Genomic DNA, 14507 nt, shown 5'->3' with positions numbered 1-14507 from the left:
AACTTTCTTAGATAACTATTATAAGTTTTTTCTTATTTTTTTATTTACATGTTATATAAAATTATTATCTATTTTGAATCTTTTGATCGTTGGTTAAATTCAACATATTAGTTTTAAAAATTTCTAGCTTTTATTTTTTTTCGTCTTTGGCCCCCCCAACAAAAATTGGCTAACTTCGCCCCTGATGGTGTATGTAGGCAAACATGTATAATACATCATCATCCCTTTCACTGCCAAGAGTTTGCCTATACGAAACTTCAATAAACAATGTTAAAAAATTGAAATCGAAGATGAAGAGTATTGTGGAAGCTTCAAGCAATTTTTAATTAAGGAATAAAAGTTGTACAGTATTTATACTCTGTTTGATCAGCAAACTCAAGTAAAGAAAGTTAACTAACTAAAATAAAAGATAGCTAATCAACTAACTAACTGATATTTTTACAGTTTAGTAATAAGTAAGTGGAAAAGTAAAAATAAATAACACAAGTATATTTTTATTACAGAGCATGTAATTCACATGTGCTCCTTTCCTTTCTTCTTAAGTTCTTCAACCTAGTTGATAGTTTCTCTATTTGATCTTCAATCACCAACTTCTTATCATATTGATACTCCCTGTCACGACCCGGAACCTCCCTCAGGCCCATGACAATCGCCGCGACGTCCCGATTGACACTCATTATCCGAAATGCCAATCGGAACCCCGCAAGACTTACATATCAGTTTCTTTCCTTTCCTGTGAGCAATCATTGTTAAATATTGAGTTTTTAGAGAATATATACTATTTTAGATAAAAAACAATCAAAATAAAATTTTCGCCACACAGGGGTATTTTGGTCTTTTTTTTTCAAAAATTTTGAAACTGGCTAAAACGTAATATACAAGTACAAAACACATAAATCATATTCAAAATGAGTTTAAAAGTCTAAAATCTTCATTTAAAACGAAATTACGGTTATTTGAATATAATAAGAAAATAAAAGAAATATTAAGGAAAATATTTTATTTTCTTATAAAACAATATTTATAGAGTTATACGTGAATAATTTTTATAGCGTAAAAGCTAAATAAATTTATACATACTGAAATACAGTAAGCCAAAATATTTAATTTAATTTACAATAACAAGAGGGCCCCCGAATAAACAAAAGTAAAGAGGACTGTGAACCTACGATTTGGAAAATACAGATCCAATGGTAGTTCTCGATGAGATCAGCTATCTACAGTCTATACTGAACCTGAAATTGGTGGAAAGGAGTTGGGTGAGATTTTGCAATCCCAATGAGTAAACAGACATTATCATAAATATCTAAAAGCGAGTAAAATGGAGGCAAGTTTAAACAATAAATTTCAACCCATTTCATAATGTTTTCAATTTATTTCTTAAACCATAAAATATTTGTAATTTACCAAAACAATTGTTAAGGCTTATGTCTTTTATTAAAACAAGGCTCAAGCCAAAACTAATCCTCGGGGATACCTTGGCCGAGGCATCTAACCGAGTCCGCCAAGGGTGTTAAAATATTCACACGTGAAACACATTTTTATTTTTAAAAACCAGCCGTTTCTTGGCGTTGGCAGAGTTACACATTCACGTGGGGGTTCGACGTGAAGTGAGCTCTAATACTACCCCAAGAGTTACCCTCTTCGCCTCTACAACCGGAGTAACTATACAACTGGGTTTACCGTGCCCCTCTAATAGGCAGTCCATGGAAACCCGTCACTGCAGTGACTAACCCACCAATTTTAATAAAATTTCGACAGTATAACGTGGCTTTTATTTATTTATCCAGCCTGCATAGTAAAATAACTTACATAAATTTCTCAATGCATTCACAAAATATAGCCACATATACTCATTTCTCATAAGCCATTCCTAGGAAAATATATATTTTTCAAGTCAATTTGTAGCCTCTAATTACTCAATTTCATAATCAATACAATATATTTTTATTTATCACATTTATTCCTAAAACATCAAAAATCTCGTTTTCATTTCATAAAATACATAAAGGGCATTTAAAAATAAACTCTAGATAATTTACAATAATAATAATAAGTTTACTCACCGTTTGTACAAACTAAAAGCTTTTTAAGCGCCCCGATCACTACTAATCGGGTACGACTTCTTTGCCTTTTTCGGAAGGCTCTCCTCCTAGACACATTACAAAAATTTACACAATTCATCACATTGATGCTAAATCACTATATAATTAACTTAAATCCTATACTAATGCATGGTATGAAATGCAATAGCCTAAACCGACTTAAACGCGGTATTAACCTATTTTTGGCACTTTGCCCGATAAATTGCTAACGCGCTCCATTTTAGCTCTAAATCATCCCATTCTCTCTCCAACATTTCTAACCATTAAATATCAGCCAATAACCTTCTAAAAACAACAAAATCAGCTCACTCCCTTCCTTGAAAAATTCGGCCAAAAATGGGACATTAACTCGGTTAATTTTCTACTTTGTTTTTCTATCACGTTTAATCGTTTTTCATCATTTTCTCTTCATTTCCCTTAGAATAAAATCAATTCATCATCATTGTACAGCATTTAACTAACTAAAACTATCAATTTAACTAAAAATCAAAACCTAAAAATTTCAATTTCTCTCCCCTAGAATTTCGTCCAGCCCTTGATATCACTTTTTGATCTCTCTCCTGAAGCATGCTAAATGGAAATAAAGACATAGGAAAGGTAGAAATCAAGCTAAAATAAAAAAATCTTACCGTTAGACGCGTAAACGGTCGAAAACCGCGAATTTCCCTTTGAATTTTCTTGTTTCTCTTTGGTTTTTCTTTTTTTCTTCCTTTCCTCTTTTGTTCTTCCTTATGGCCGGCCAACACTTAAAATTTGGGTTTAAATGGGCTGACTTTTCATTAAAATAATATTATATCATTTTTAAAATGCCACATGTCACTTTCCCATTGGCCCATTTTTAAAATTTCATCCATTTGTTTCCAAATTTTCACCATAAACTTGTCTCATATATTCATAGCTTAGATAAAATTCTCAGACTCATCCAAAGTCTCGGTGGAGTAATTTTTAAAATTTACACTTTTACCCCCGTAAAAGTCAAAAATTACATTTTTGCCCCAAAAATTGAAAAATTGCCCATAGATATATTTTTCATCCCTTATACTCATACCATTCTCCAATTTGTCAAATTTGATCTAAATTCTCTCAAAATCTCAAATTTTGTCCATGGGTGGCAAAATTACGATTTTGCCCTTACACTCCAAAAATCACCAGAATTAAACTTTTTCACTTCCTATCATTAAATTATACTCCAAATAGTTAATCTTGGTCAAAAATTTCACTCCATGATCAAATTATTATCTTAGGTAGTAAAATAACGATTTTGCCCTTGAATATCAAAATTTTTAATTTTACCCCAAATGAACCCTCGAACTCCGAACAATCATTTTTAGTCATTCTTGGACTATAAAATATTAAATTTCATCCTACAATTCCTATTTGAACTAGTTCGATGTTAAATCAACTCAAGTGTACCATTAGGTACAATACCGAGTTTCGTCTATTCTTAGGTGTTTTTCCTAGCATAATAACATACTACTCAGTGCATGTATGTCATGACATGTATTTATAGGGTCGGGTTTTACACTCCCCCTCAAGATTTACATGTATGTTAATAACGTGCATCTTGCCAAGTAATATGAAGAATTGCCTTGGTTGTAGAGCCTTAGTGAACAAATCTATAATCTATTCATCAATAGAAACATGAATTCGTTCAATCACCTTTGTAAGTACTTTCTCCCTTATAAAATGGCAATCAATCTCTATATGTTTGGTACACTCATGAAATATTGGATTCCTGCAAATATAAATTGTTGATTGATTGTCACAATAAAATCTCACTGGATTGCCTAGATAGATTCCAAAATCTACCAAAAGACTCTTTATCCAAATAATTTCACAGGTTGTTGAAGCCATTGACTTGTACTCAGCTTCAATTAAGCTCCTTGCAATAATCTATTGTTTCTTGGACTTCCAATTTACCAAAAAATCACCAAGAAAAATGTTATACCCTGTTACAAATTTTCTTGTATTTAGACATCCTGCCCAATCATTGTCACAATAAGTAGTAAATTTCAAATTGAATTGGAACTCATTAATATTCCTTACCCTGGAGATGATTTCAAATATTTCAGTACCTTATGAGCTGCAGCTAAGTGATCTTCAGTTGGTGCATCCATGAACTAAGATAATGTCTGAACAGCAAATGAAATATTTGGTCTTGTAAAGGTCAGATAAAGTAATTTCCCTATCAACTGCCTATATTTTGTGGTATCAACTTCTCTATCACCGTTTACTTTCTTTTTGAGTTTATGATTATAATCAATTGGAGTTGTTACTGGTTTTGCACCAAGTAATCCAAATTCCTCCAAAAGATTTAGTGCATATTTCCTTTGACATAGCACAATACCTTCATTTGATCTGGCAACTTCTAATCCCAAGAAATACTTTACATTTCCAAGATCCTTAAGCTTATATTGAGAGCTTAAGTATGTCTTAACATCATTTAAAGCTTGAACTGAAGTACTGCCTAGTAAAATATCATCAACATAAACTAATAGGGTAACAAATACACCTCTGTCTGTGAGTAAAGTAAACAAAAAGTAATTAGAAATTTATTGCTTAAAACCATACTTCAAAAGTGTAGTAATGAACTTTGAATTCCATTGTCTTGAAGCTTGTTTGAGTCCATATAGGGACTTATGCAATTTGCATACCAACTGCTGCTTTTTAAGTTTATTATACTCCACTTTAACAGAAAATCCCTGAAGCAGCTGCACATATACAATTTCTTCCAAATTACCATTAAGGAATGCATTGATGATATCCACCAGTGACAAATGCCAACCGTGAGATGCTACTAAAGCCATAAAGATTCTAACTGTTGTTTGCTTAGCTATCGGACTAAATGTCTCCTGATAATCAAAACCCATTCTTTGGTTGTATCCTTTAGCAACCAAACGAGCTTTGTACCTTTCCACACTGCCATCAGCATTCATCTTGATTTTATGCACTCATTTACAGCCAATAACATGAGAATCTGGAGGTAGAGGAACTATACTCCATGTACCACTGTTTTCTAAAGCTTTTAACTCGGTTGACATGGCTTTTCTCTAATGAGGACATGTGACAGCTTGATTATAGGTTGTAGGTTCAAATATTTAAGAGAAAACAATGGTAAAGGCTTTATAATTGGTCGATAATCGATTATTGGACAAATAATGAGTGATTGGATATGATGTGACATGATTAATGGAAGAAGGAATATCTACTTGATAAGCTTCTAAATATCTAGGAATATGCTTAAGTCTAGTACTTTTCTTAAGATTAGAAACATGATCAGCAGAATGATGTGAAATTGTTGAAGCAATATCTAAAACAGATTGATGAATGGGTGAACTTTGATAAGAATGGGGAATTTCTGATACAGAACTAATGTCATTATGGAAAGAATATTGAGAAACAAGTAACTCGGCAAATAGTGAATCAGATAAAGTAGAATTATTAGAATTAAAATCAAAACAATCAAGAATTGGATCATGCATGCCAACTGTTTGAGGAAATGTGAAATAATAGTTGGTATACTTTTTATGCTGAAAAAGAAAAATGTGCTCATGAAAAACTACATTCCTAGAAATGAGTACCTTGCCAGCATCAATTTCATAAACCTTAAAATCTTTTGTCCCATTGGAATAACCTATGAAGACACATTTACTAGCCCTTTTATCAAATTTGGTTCTATTTTGCACTAAAGTTGAAACATAACATAAACTACCACATACTTTAAAATAGCTATAGCAAGGTGGTTTGTTATAAAGATATTCATATGGAGATTTATCATGAAGAAGCCTAAAAGGTGTCCTATTTATAATGTATGCTACTGTGAGGATTGTATCTCCCCAAAACTTAAGTGGTAAACTTGACAGGCGCAACAAAGCTTTAGCTACAACAAAAAGATGTTGATGCTTACGCTCAACAACACCATTCTATTGAGGGGTTTCAGTACAAGACAAATGATGAACAACACTTGTTGAATTAAAAAAAAAAATCACTAAGCCTAAATTCATTGCCATTATCTAACTTGATGCACTTGATTTTGGTTGAAAATTGATTTTGAACAGGACTATAAAAATACTGAACAATGACAGATACTTCAAATTTATTTCTCATCCAAAAAATCCAAATAAACCTGGTGATATCATCAACAAAAGGAAAGAAGTAATGATGACCATCAAGAGTAGGAACTTTATATGACCCCTAGATATCAGAATGAACAATTTCAAAAGCAGAACTTGTATTTTTAACTTGTAACCTTTTTTGTTTTGCTAAATGACATACATCACATATCAAAGTATTTGAATAATGAATCTCAAGATGTGTTTAATGTAACACACTTATTCTGTTTGTAGGTATATTACCCAGTCTAAAGTGCCAAAGATCAAATTTAGTTGGACAGTTTTACAATTATTTGCAAAGACAACAAAAGGAAAATTTACAATTTTATCAAGACTAAACTTTGATAGATATTGATCATCTTGACTGTCTTATATGAAATAGAAGCCAAAGGAAAGTTTAGCAACCCCAGTCACTTTCCATGATGTGAGGTCTTGAACAACACAACACTCATAATTGAAAATGGCACAATTTTGTTTAGAACTTGTTAATTTGCTTACTGAAACAAGATTAAACTGAAAAGAAGGTACACAAAGTACATTATGCAATACTAACAAGGATGTTAACTTGATAGTTCCTATATGTGTGACAGCAGCTTGAAGATTGTTAGGTAATTGAACAAAACAGTTATGAACAAGATAAGCATGAGTGAAATTTTTTAAGAAGCATGAAACATGATCACTTGCTCTAGTATCCACTATCCAGGAATTTGGTTTAATCATGATGCTATAAGTACATTTATTGTGAGCTATACTCGAACAAAGATGGTTACAAAGAATACCTATAACAGTGGAATTGACCAAAGAAAAAGTTTGCTGAGTTTTTGACAAAATACCTTGATCAATGTCAGAATTGTCAACATTGATGAGTGCCATTAATTTTTGAAGTTGTTGCTTTATGATAGACATCTAGCACATAGAATTAGAACCACCACACTCCTCTTCTTGGCTTGGCTACGATGCTCTTTCTGCATATGAAGATGAATCAGTAATAGCAGAAACACTGTTAACAGTAGAATTAGGATTTTATTTTCTAAAACTTCCCTTGTCCTTGTCTTTTGTAAACTTGAAGTCTTTAGGAAAACCTATTAAGCTAAAGAATTTTTCCTTTATATGACCCTTTTTACCACAATGGCTGCAAGTCACATCTGGTTTTCCCTTCATCTTATTATCAGTAGCTATTGCCACTACAGATGACTCAATCAAAGGACTAGATTGTAACAAAAAACTCTTCTGATTTTCTTCTCAGAGAACTAAATTGTACACTTCATCTAAAGTAGGAAAAGGTTCCATAACAATAATCTGAGTTCTCAAAGCTGAGAAAGAATCATGGAGCCCATTGATGAACCTAAACACCGTATCTTTCTTGTACTGGTCAAAGTATTTTTAAAACATGCTTAATTGCATTTCCCACACCATTGTTGCAGAGGTTTGTAATTTCTCAACTCTTCCCAAATAGCTTTAAATTCAATGAAGTACGAATCTACAGATCTATTGCCTTGAGAAACATTGTCAAGATTATATTGGAGATTACAAACCCTTGTATCATTGGGTTAAGCAAAATTTAACTTCAAAGTATTTCAAAATTCAGCAGCTGAATCCATGTAAAATACAGTGGAAGCAATAAAAGGTGTAATTGATTCTAAGAGCCAGGCTAAGATCAAATTATTACAATGAATCCATGGCCCAAACAGTGAATCAGTAATAGTTGGTTTAGGTATAGTTCTACCTATAAACCCTACCTTATTCCTAATTGAATGGGCAAGCATGAATGATTTGCTTCAAGCAACATAGTTGCTGGATGTGAGTTTAGGAGTAATCACAACTAATCCGTAATGATCAGTGTGATGAAGGAAATAGGGAGATTGTGAATCTTCAATGGCAAATGTGGTATTCTTAGTTGAACTACTCGTTTCTCAAGCAAGAAATCAAGAATTTCAACAAAACGAGCAAGAATCACCAGAAATCAACAAGAAATGATGCCAAACAAAAATTAAATCTATCGCAATAAAAATTTCAAAAAAAAAATCAAGAACTCATATCAGGAACCCTAATTCCTGTTTTAATACCATGTTAAAAAACTAAAATCAAAGATGAAGAGTATTGTGGAAGCTTCAAGCAATTTTTCATAAAGGAATAAAAGCTGTACAGCAGAATACTTACTCTGTTTTATCAACAAACTCAGGCAAAGAAAGTCAACTAACTAAAATAAAAGAAAGCTAATCAACTAACTAATATTTTTACAGTTTTGTAAACAGCAAGTGTTAAAGTAAAAATAAATAACACAAGTATATTTTTATTAAAGAACATACAATTCACACGTGCTCCTTTCCTTTCTTCTTTAACTTCTAAAGTTCTTCAACCCAGTTGATAGTTTCTCTCTTTGATCTTCAATCACCAACTTCTTATCAGATTGATCAACAGAAACGCATGATTCCCAGTTTTATGAACTAGAATTTTCCGCAATAAGACCAATGGCAACTCGCAAAACTGATAAGAGTTGGAGATTGTTAACTGTTTTAAAAATTGTAGGTCCTAACGTGCGCACAAAATCAAATTCTAGTACTATAACTAGATGGCCATGACAGACCCAGAAATGTATCAATATTTTTCTTGCTGTTCTCCACATTATTGGAACTCAGAAAACGATATGACTTGCTCGAGTAATTGCTTAGAGTTGTCTTTCGCGTAATTCAGGCCACCGCCAGGGTGCCGTGATCCATGGGTTTTCATTGAATATTCCATTCATCTTGCACAAATATTTCGTTTTGATTAATTTCTTTATCTTATAGGAAAAATCCGAAAGAAAAAATAATATTAATAATAATAATATAGAATCATAAATTGTGTTGTCAAATTTAGGGATGCACTCAATCCATTGACCTGAGCAGATAGGCATAACAGGTTTAGAAAATTTGTAGGGTTGGGGGGATTTAAGGTAATAGAATAGAAGCAGGTAGCATCTTTTACTGTCTCTGTTAAATTTAGCTATCCCCAATTCTTTAACTTGAACCAACTTTATGATCAAGTGGTTCATGTTTGGTAGCAAAAATCTATTGCCCTCCTATAAAAATTCATAGTCAGAATCAGGTCTGCAATAAAAAGCTGTTATACCCCCATCTTTCCCTCTGCCTTTCATAAAGAAAAAATTGAATGACTCCATTGAATATACAATACATTCCCCAACTTCCATCCATATCTGAATATCTGTTTTCTTGCATAAATAATGAACGTTCAGAGATTAGTTTCTTATTCATATCCGAGATCTTAGTATGATTTTTTTTTCTCATAAAAATATTTAAATCAAAACTCCTATCTTGCTTTAGCATTTCATAATTAAATAGAAGCCTCATTCTCCTCAAGGAACAAATTATGTTATGTATCAATTTCCCCTTTTTTATTATTTGGGGTGGAATCAGATCTCAAGTGCTGTATAATATCATACTGGTCTCATGCAAAGCACAGATTTAGAGATGATCTTTGAATGGTCGTCGGATCAATGAAAAGATTGCTAGGCAATGCAAATTGGATTTGTCAAAATAAAGAGAAATAGATTAAAATCTTTGACTTGCTTCTTTCATAACAAGACCTTAATTGTGGGACAATCTTTAAATTTATATGCAGAAATTCGACTCATACTACTAGTTATATTTGCAAATTAAGGGAAAAAATACAAAAAATTACTTGCAGCTTTGGTTGAAAATATACTAATCTCCTTTAATTTGAAATTACCCTTTTTCTCTCTGAGCTTCGGTGGAAATTAGGCTCACCTTTATGAAATAAGTAATGTTGATGTCAAAATCTGTGGAGAGATTAAGAGAAATGTTCATGAAGGCGAGGCAGTGAGGGAAATAATTTTTTATCGTATTCCAGAATCTGTTATTACAGCCTTCATATACATTTATCTCAGCCAATAGATATACAAAGTTATCAACTCACTCTAACTAACTATTAGAGCAAGGTAAAAGAGTAACAAACAAACTGTAAAATTCTAAACTTACTAGGCGTAACACAAATACTCCACGTGTTCTTCTTTGACTTCAGTAACATCTTGGCACATGTGTCTCCGCTTCTTTCTGAGATTTGTTCTTCAGCCTCGATGCAGAGTCTGAATTCTTCCTTTCAATATCGATCCATTCCTTCTTTTCTCAATAGTTGATAATTATTCAAGTTAATTTTAAATAAAATGACAAACATACCCTCTTTTAATTATTTATTTTTGTCTTTTCTCTTTTCTTTTTTTTCTTTTACATGATATTTTTAATTACAAAATTATGAGATTTAATTAGTTTTAAAGTCATCTTTAATTATTATCAAGTTAAATTTTAACTTTTTGAAAATTGGGATATTATTAGTATTTAAAGTAAATTTTGAACAAATATTAATTTGACTAAGGATATCCTAACGGTAATTACTTTTTGAAGATGTAAAGAATGTTTTTCAAACTAATGATGCAAGTTTATTTTCGATAAAATCTCATGGAAGACAATTATTTTTCTTGATTGAATTACATCTAATTTAATATTTTTAATACATAGTTGAATTATAATTTAACCTAATTAAAATATAATTTGATAGTAATTAAAGATGGTTTTAAAACTAATTAAATATGTCAATTTTATTTATAATTAATTAAATCTCACAATTTTTGTAAATAATAACAAAAAACCATGAACAAAAAGAAAAAAAATAAAAGGGATAGAAAGAGAAAGCAATATATATGAAATAGAGAAATAAATAACAAGGGTGCTTGTCTTGTGGTCTGAAATTAATTTCGTAACTAACACTTACTTTTTCAGGGAATTTCAACCAACCGTCAAGGGGTAAGAGAGTGTATTTCAGAGTAATAGAAAAGTGTATATAAATTTCAACTAAACCTCAAAGGGTCTTTGTGTTTTACCCAAGAAATAATCCTTGCTTTTCTTTGACGTTAATTTAAGAATGAGGTTAGGGTTTAATTTGTTTGACTTGTGCGAGAACTGAATCACAAGTGCATAACTGATATGATGGTCTAATCAAGGCCCGGGTAGGTTACTAATTACAATCCATGTGTGATTGTTTTCACAATTCAAATAAAATTAATTCACTTTATGATCTAAACCAAGTTAACTAATCAAGTCTCGAAAATGCCCTTGTCCTTGTGCAAAATATTTAATTAGGACCATGCTTAATTAAATATGATTAATGTTGAAAAGACCGAAGATGTACCACTTTAATATTGATTATATGTGATAAGTTTATGACTAATTAAAGAAAAGATAGACACGACTTAGGAGTTCATAAATCATAATATTTAATGATTTTTCCTTAATTAGGCACTGGGATTGAAAAGTAAAACTTGTAATTTAATTTTTTTTGCTACAAAGTTGTTAACATTAGACTATGAGTCTCAAGATTGGTGACATATGTTACAAAGAAAATAATTTTGAATTTTTAAGAGAGAATATCTAATTTTAATTAAATCTAAAATATTATACGTGTAAACATTCGTCTATTTCTCTGAAAATAGAATTTTTCTCATATATCATCAATAATAGAAAAAGAAATAAACAGATGGTTAGTTATCCCTTATCCACAGAAATGGCTTGATGAGCTTGTGGTTCACCACACACATATCCAACCCATTTCCCACCTCAAAGGCGTGAAACTTGAGGGTTGGTAAACCGTACCCTTCATCTCGATTGGATCATACCTTCTCATTTCCACTTAATTAAGCTTCAAGCCTAAAATTTGCGACAGGTATCCTTTTCCATTTCCCCTTGAGTTATTAAACTGCCGGTACCCACTCATGACTTTTTTCACACTTCATTTCCTCTTCGAGTCTTGACCTTCCTCTTTTCTTTGATGATGATGACTTTTATTGTGCTATTATCTTACACAGTTATTGGAGCTTCTAAACTCTATAACCTAGATTAAAAATTTGTCACAAGCTTTATTAAAATATATTTAAAATAATTAATGAATTAATATGATAAATAAAAAGATATACAATAATATTTTAATCTCTATTGTAATGTTTAAAATTTTTATCCATAGTGTATAAAATAAAATAATTATATTTTCTTTACAAATAAAATTGAACTCACTCCACATAAATAAAATATTCAAAAATACAATGTTGGAAAACGTTTTGATTGATGAAATCGGACATTTTTACTCATTATATTTTTAAATTAGTACTTTGACTATTTTTTATCATAAATATTAATAAGATTTATCCAAATTGCAAATAAGAATCTAATTACATTGAGTAATTTTCATTAAAATATTTTTTATTTTAATAATATAAATGAATTGCAACATTTTAATTATTTGTATTTCAAATTTACACTTCAAAACACTTATATTCACATATGCAATTTTTTTTTCTCAAATTAAGAGATTATTACCGAACCATGATCATTGACAAGTTCTTTAGAAACTAATCCACATAGCATATGAACACTGTGACACTTTTAAGGACAAATTATTAAAAAAGAAAATAAATTCAATTAACTTACATATATAAATATTATATCCCTTAATAATTTTATTTTATTATGAAATTCATTCATTAAGATTTGGAATCCTTATCTATGAACATGATTGGTTAAATTCCAAATTACATAAAAGGTGTCAAGTGTCGAAGAAAAGGACTTGTTAATTTGAGGAGTGAAAGGAATCTGATGGCTCATCATGGATGAATTCCATTTGCAAGGATCCAACGGCTAAAATGAGGCACGTGGAATGTCCACACGCATTGAATATGGAGAGCGACACCCGTGAGAAATGCCGGTTCGTATTAGCATCTTTCATTTATGAGCGCCACCCCCTCTATTTCTCCTCCGTATGTATTACCATATACTACTACACATTGCTATCATTAATTTCGGCTTTATATAATATAATAATATATATATATATATATCCTCACACTTATACCAAATTTATCACCCTCTTCAATCTCTCATCCACCTCCCGCTTCTCTCTTTCTCCATTTTCCTTTCTCTGGAAAAAAGAACTAGAGAGAAACTGGATCAAAGTAAGAAAGGTCAGTCATGGAAGGTATTTCTGCGACCATGTACAAGGGATTGAGAGGGTACTGGAAGAGGAGAGGCTACGTCAAGCTCAATGGTTCGGGACGACGGACACGGCGGAACAGGGTGGAGCTTGGTTCCACGCGGCGGAGGAGGTTCTGGAGGATCAGGGTCAAGGCGAAGCTGAGGATACCTTCACCCAAGAAATTCTTTGTTTGGCTACGTGATGCCTACGTGAAGATGATGCTGGGGTTCGCCAACTCCAGGATGATTAATACTGGCTACGGAGGAGCCATAGGTGATGGGATTGCTGCCTTCGGGAAGGGTCCGATGAAAGAGTATGATGAGAAAGTGATCGTTGAGATCTACAAATCCTTGGTGATGGGGCAAGGTCAGCTGGTGCCTAGGGAGGCAGGGAAGCTTAGCTCTGCAATTATTTGTCAACGGTAAAAAAGAGAAAAGTGAGAAAAGCTGAAAAGGGTTTTTACATCTGGTCATTTTCGCCACAAACTTGGTGGTGGAAGGAATTAAAGTTCATGGAAATTAGGCAAGGATCAATTCCCAAAGAAAATAAAAAAAAAATCATCTATTCATTTTTTGCTCTTAAATGTGATTTTAATGTTGTTCTTGTCTTTGTGATTTGAAACCAGTAACTTGCTTAGTTTGGCAAAACGCTGTTAAAGTCACCTAACTACTTGTCTGGGACGAAAAATGGGTTTTAATAGGGGAAGCATCATTTGTGCTTGTCAACAATTTTTTATTGAACTAAGCATAATTAAGTTCTATGCGCATTTCATCAAGTTGGGCTGCTATTAATTCCTTCCTCCACTAAGTGTTGATTTATATGGTCGCTAGTGACCCTCACATCGGATAATTACAATTTTTTTTTATTTTGTTTTATATATCACCTTAATTTGTTCCTTCTTATTATATATCTGTAAGCAAGATTCAATGATTCAAATTATAGGAAAAACAATATAATTAGCTATTACGCCATCAAGACCAAATAATGTAGGATTCTTGAAGAATAATTTAAATTTTTATACATAGCGTAGGGCAAAGTTTTTCTGTTTCATATGACAGTAGCCTCAGCTAAAACTATTCAAGGTTGGTGGGGGTTTGGGAACTACATGCAAGTAATTATAAAGAGCATTGAACCAAGATCATTCAAGACCCTTGTGGTGGGGCAATGAGAGCTTTGATGATGCACCTTTTTGTCCTTGGCGGTGGTTGTGGGATCTGAGAGCCATCTTTAAGACGAGAATTCCTTTTGTGCA

The 14507-nt window shown here is 32.0% G+C and overlaps 1 protein-coding gene and 1 long non-coding RNA gene across 5 annotated transcripts; one reads left to right on the top strand and one right to left on the bottom strand.

The window, feature by feature from the left end:
* Nucleotides 1-305: 305 nt before the first annotated feature.
* On the bottom strand, nucleotides 306-8896 carry LOC18613642 (uncharacterized). 4 transcript variants are annotated; one of them, XR_016025301.1, is made up of 4 exons: nucleotides 8527-8896; nucleotides 7051-7182; nucleotides 1170-1235; nucleotides 306-733 (listed from the first exon to the last, which is right to left on the bottom strand). It is a non-coding gene; the product is annotated as an uncharacterized LOC18613642 (long non-coding RNA). The 4 variants fall into 4 exon arrangements; XR_016025287.1 differs by lacking the exon at nucleotides 8527-8896 and adding an exon at nucleotides 8378-8447; XR_016025294.1 differs by lacking the exon at nucleotides 8527-8896 and adding an exon at nucleotides 7957-8265.
* A 4229-nt stretch (nucleotides 8897-13125) lies between these two features.
* Nucleotides 13126-13838, top strand: LOC18613641 (uncharacterized). The gene has a single exon (XM_007050977.3). It carries the CDS (start codon nucleotides 13252-13254, stop codon nucleotides 13678-13680), a length of 429 nt encoding a protein of 142 aa, XP_007051039.2. The 5' UTR covers nucleotides 13126-13251; the 3' UTR covers nucleotides 13681-13838.
* Nucleotides 13839-14507: the final 669 nt, after the last annotated feature.

Source organism: Theobroma cacao, chromosome 1 (assembly GCF_053813885.1).
Source record: "Theobroma cacao isolate CCN51 chromosome 1, ASM5381388v1, whole genome shotgun sequence".
Taxonomy (NCBI): domain Eukaryota; kingdom Viridiplantae; phylum Streptophyta; class Magnoliopsida; order Malvales; family Malvaceae; genus Theobroma; species Theobroma cacao.
Note: the sequence above shows the minus strand (reverse complement) of the source record. Positions and strands in the feature narration are given on the sequence as shown.